The following is a 4,908-nucleotide window of genomic DNA, read 5'->3' as shown; positions in this document are numbered from 1 at the left end:
CGTCCACCTCCCGCCGGTGCTTTCTGAGGGCGCAGTGGTGGCTTTGCGAGCCCCCCGGCAGGCACTGGGGTGCTCCTGCGCCGCGGTTGTGAGCTGAAGATCTTCACCTGCTCAGAGTGAATAACGCATGGGGGGTATAAGGCCGGTGGGCGGTAGGGGTCTGTAGGAGGTGCAGCCGGGAATGAGCAAGGGGGAAGAGGCAGACTTGAACTTCGGAGGGGGGTCAGAAACGTAAATGCTTTGCAGAGGAAAAGCCAGCCTGAAGAGTCTAGGCTAGTGAAGTGAGTGGGGAATTAGACGTTAAATGCTGCTTCTGGATCTACTGAGAACTTCATAGTGTAGGAAAATACGAGAAGTATTTCCAGAAGTACTCGGGCCAGAAATTGGTATGTGACCGGTTGTGGCTTTGTGAGAGAAACAGTACAGAGGATAATAGTCTGCAAGTAGCTGTCTCTTTCTGAACCCTTTGCGTTATGTTTAAGTCTTATTTTAATTGATAAGAAGTAGGAATTCATTTCAAAGGGGTTTTAAAAAGGTAGAAATGGTATGTTGAATAGGAATGAGATTGCTTCCTCCTGATAGATGAGGTAGATGACCTTTTAAAAAAAAAAAAAAGGTGAAATCATACATTTGGAGTAGAGTTGCAGAAAACAGCCGGAAAGAGCGCTGTGGGGTGGGCAACTGAACCTGCCTTCCTTGCCTAAGGGCCACATCAATGCTTCTTCAGTTGTTGCTGACGGACATGTGTCTAACCTGCTTTTAAAAAATCTCTGGTAATGGAGGTTCTACAACCTTGTTAGGCAAAGTGAATAACTGTCTTACCGTCAGAAAACTTTTCTTATCATCAAACCTCAATCTTTGAAGCTCCAAATAAAGCCTGGTCTTACTATTCCTGTTCATATCTGACACATATCAGATCATTCTCTTTCTGCTGGCAGCTGCCCTGTACGTGTATGAACTCTGTACCCTTCCCAGATTTCCGTAGACTAACCAGTTACAGATCTCCGGTCAACCTTTGTAAGTCCCGATTGCTAGACCTCTTTGGTCTTATTGCTCAGGTCTGAACACCCTGGTTTGCTCATAACTCGTAAAACATGGTGCCCAGCACTGGACACAGCAGTCTGGCTCAGGTGTGTCGGTGCCAAGCGGAGGGAAGGATTGCCTCGTATATCTGCCAAGAAACGCTCTCACTTACACATCTCAGTGTGAAGTTTGGGTTCTCTGCCTCCCACTGCAGCCATATGATATTATTGATCATGTTTCATCTTAATCCACTGTACTATTCAGATTCCTTTCTATATTTGTACATTTTAGTTTTGACCTGCACACTTCCTTTTAGATTTGTCAAGATCTTTTGAAAGCCCAGTTCAGCCCTCCGGTAGGCTTGCTGGCCTTTCCAATTTGATGTCTTTCTTAGATCTGAAAAGGTTACCAATCTATACAGCAGATGAAAGATTAAAAGCGGTGAATTGTGTGGTGCTTTGATCAGATCCTATTCCAACCCTTTCAGTTGCGTCCTTGCAGTCTGACAGTGAAACCATATATAACCATTCTTCAGATTGAGCCCCCCAAATAACTGCGGACCCCTCTTTCAGTTATGTCGGTTAAACAACGTTTCTGTAGCTGTTTGTACAAATGTTCTGGGACAGTGTCAGGAGTCTTGCTAAAGCTGCGAGACATGACATCTCTTAGCTATGAGGCCTGTTTCCTTGGCATGAAAAAAGTTAGGACGTTTTGACATGATCTTCTTTATGCCCCTTGGGGAAGTGACTTGCTAGAAAGCAGTCAGCAAACTAGTGATGGAGCTGGAAGTAAATCCCAGATTCTCTGAGTTCCTGTCTGATATGTTTTCCTCTAAGAAGGATCATCTTTTATAAACAGTGTACCTTTTCAGTTACAAATTCTGAACTATTTTATATCATGTTTAATACAAACTTGAATCTGATCTTTGAATTTTAATACTGAAGATTTTAAACCGGTGTTCCAGAGACAGCCTTCTTTCCTGTTCTGTTGGTTTTGAACTAAATAACATGTTCACTTTTGAAGCAGAGAGAGTCCAAAACTGACTGTGATCTTGTCTTGCAGCTGGAATTATCTCTCTTCTGGATGAAGAAGAGCCACAGCTCAAGGTAAGCTCTTACATCTGGGAGCAAGTAACAGAAAATGCATTACATTGAGAGCTTAAAATCAGAAATGAGTGGGTCTCAATAATCAATGGGTGGATAGCAACAGGTGGGCCCCAAGTCATATCTAGCCTGAAAGCTGAAAGGAAGGGCTTAAATAACATGATAACAGATGGCAAACTTCCTTGTTTTGAACATGGATCAAACTGGAGCTTCACACGCACAGATCTCTATTCGCCAAAGCTCCCAGCTCTCTGATGATAATGGGGCTTTGTTACTTAAGTGTTCCAGAGACTACATTTTGTATATGTAAAATTCAAAGCTGAAGAACATCTCAAGTTTTCAGCATAATTTAAGCAATGTAAAACAAAATCACAGTTACATTTTCACTTGGAAAAAAAAAATCACAATAGTAGTAGGAGAAGAAAACAGCAACAGAAACTTTACAGTCCACGGGGTATATGAAACCATAGGACAACACCAAATACTCGAAGTGGTGGTACATTGATGATGCTAGTTACTTGAGCAGTTTAACATAGCCCCTTTTAGGAGGGAGAGGTGCATCTTGTAATACTGGTAATCCCCTAAATGTTTTGCTTGGAAACAGACACAGGTGGTGATAGATCCAAATGAGCCCTGCTTTTGCTCTGAACTGATTACAAGTGGGCTGATTCTAGTCCAGATATTGTTTATCTGCTAAAGTACTGTGTCCAAATAAACAGAGTTATCTGGCATAGACCACAGGCCAATTCTGTGTGTTACACAAAGGTTGCCACAAAGACTTTGAAAACTTTGTATTTAAAGAATTTCACCTATCAGCCATTTTAGCCAGTCATTGATCACAGAGAGGCCATGGGAAGGAACATCAGGGTTGTCTTACCTGGTAAATGAACAGCCCTTTATTTGCAAAGGACTTGCAAAGATTAGTGAATGCTTGCAAAGGTCTTTTAAAGTAGAATTTGCTGTTGAAATGGGTCAGTGTTTATGATATCAGTCTTAGGTGGTAATTCATTTTTACTGGGCAAAGGTAATAAATTCATTTTTTAATGTAATATAATATAACTTTTTATTATTTTTTGTAGGAGTTTGCTCTTCACAAATTGAATGCTGTTGTCAATGACTTCTGGGCAGAAATCTCTGAGTCAGTGGACAAAATGTAAGAGAAGACACTTATTACTTCAGGGTGTGCTGCTTAAAAAGAACATGAGATATGATGTGGATGTAGTTCTGGTTGCTTGGTACTGGCTAGTACAGCATCTAGCTTCATATTTTCCAGAAGGCACTAATATAAGTGGACATGGGGTTGGAGCTGTAGTCCCAAAGATGCAAGTTCAATCAAGCTGTCATGCGGCCTTAAAGACAATTGAGCACACAGAGCTGATGCTCTCCTCTCTCTTCTTTGCAGTGAAGTTCTCTATGAAGACGAGGGCTTTCGGAGCCGGCAGTTTGCTGCTCTGGTTGCTTCTAAAGTTTTTTACCACCTGGGAGCTTTTGAGGAATCGCTAAACTATGCCCTGGGAGCAGGTGACCTCTTCAATGTCAATGACAACTCGGAATATGTGGAGACGATCATTGGTAAACAACCGTTGCTGCAAAAGAAAAGCTCTTGTGTTGTCAAAACTACTGCAGCTTTGAGATTTTACTTGATTTAGCTGCTTTTCTCCCTATTCCTCTTCCTCTCCTTGTATTCATTTAAACTGATGCTGCGGCTAATTTTATCCAGTTTATTTGTGCTTTCTTTCTCCTGCTTTGAGATTCTGTAATGGAACTGACTTAGGAGTTCTGGCATTTTTTTCCTATTCTTAACCCTTGTTCTGTTGCGAGTTCCTAATAGGAAAATTGTTTAGGTTGTTTATTGTCCTTTCTCTCATTTGTGTGCTAATGTTATTATCAATTTCAGCATAACTTTGGAAATAATTGGCTAGTAAGTGTAGCTGCACACTTAACTGAGGGGTACAATTTTTTTTTAATCCACCCTTAACAAGATAGCAAGTCAGATTTTGAATGCATGTATAATTTGAATATCTTTTAAAAGTCTCATCTGCTGGTACCACTTACCTTGTACAGGATATGATGGACCAAGGCTGGCTTTCGGTCTCCCCAGCTAGTGCTTACAGTGGAGCTAGGAAGTCTCCTACTGCTGTTTCCTCATTTATTTAAAATATTGTGCCACTTGAACAAAGATCATGTCCTTGGTTCCATTTTTAAAATATCTACTTGGTTTCAGCACTAAAATCAGAGTTTGTTAGGAGAGAATATAAGCGTCTTCCACTACCATCTGTATATGACTAGACAAATAGTTCTTGTGCCTCACCTTTGTGTAGTTTCCTGTATGCTGTATTTGCTGATAGAATGTGTGCACATGCTGGTCTCTTCATCTGTAAAAAAACTGCAAACATCTAGGAAGTTGACCTTTTTCCCCCCTCTATATTTGTTCAATATCTTTTCAGCAAAATGTATTGACCACTATACCAAGCAGTGCGTGGAGAATGCGGAGCTGCCAGAAGGGGAAAAGAAACCTGTCGATGAAAGGCTAGAAGGGATAGTGAACAAAATGTTCCAGCGGTGCTTGGACGACCACAAGTACAAGCAGGCCATCGGCATTGCTCTAGAGACACGCAGGCTGGACATCTTTGAGAAAACCATCCTTGAATCGGTATGTGCAAGAGACAGGAGGTGCATGTAGCTAGTCTCTTCCAGGTATGGATCCAGAAGTGAAGTGCAAGATCCATGTTGCTATGGAACTTGTCCTGTTTTGTATGAACAGAATAAAAGATGAAACTCA

At 41.4% G+C, this 4,908-nt stretch overlaps 1 protein-coding gene across 1 annotated transcript in view; it reads left to right on the top strand.

Moving 5' to 3' along the window:
• PSMD1 (proteasome (prosome, macropain) 26S subunit, non-ATPase, 1) overlaps positions 1-4,908 on the top strand; it is a 76,899-nt gene that overhangs the window by 1,813 nt on the left and 70,178 nt on the right. The window contains exons 2-5 of the mRNA XM_009323593.1: positions 2,086-2,129; positions 3,206-3,279; positions 3,529-3,698; positions 4,574-4,779. Coding sequence (XP_009321868.1) covers positions 2,086-2,129; positions 3,206-3,279; positions 3,529-3,698; positions 4,574-4,779 — 494 coding nt within the window. The remainder of the gene's footprint in view (positions 1-2,085; positions 2,130-3,205; positions 3,280-3,528; positions 3,699-4,573; positions 4,780-4,908) is intronic.

Source organism: Pygoscelis adeliae, unplaced genomic scaffold, assembly GCF_000699105.1.
Source record: "Pygoscelis adeliae isolate BGI_AS28 unplaced genomic scaffold, ASM69910v1 Scaffold245, whole genome shotgun sequence".
NCBI classification, from domain to species: domain Eukaryota; kingdom Metazoa; phylum Chordata; class Aves; order Sphenisciformes; family Spheniscidae; genus Pygoscelis; species Pygoscelis adeliae.
This window is presented reverse-complemented; position numbering and strand designations above follow the sequence as displayed.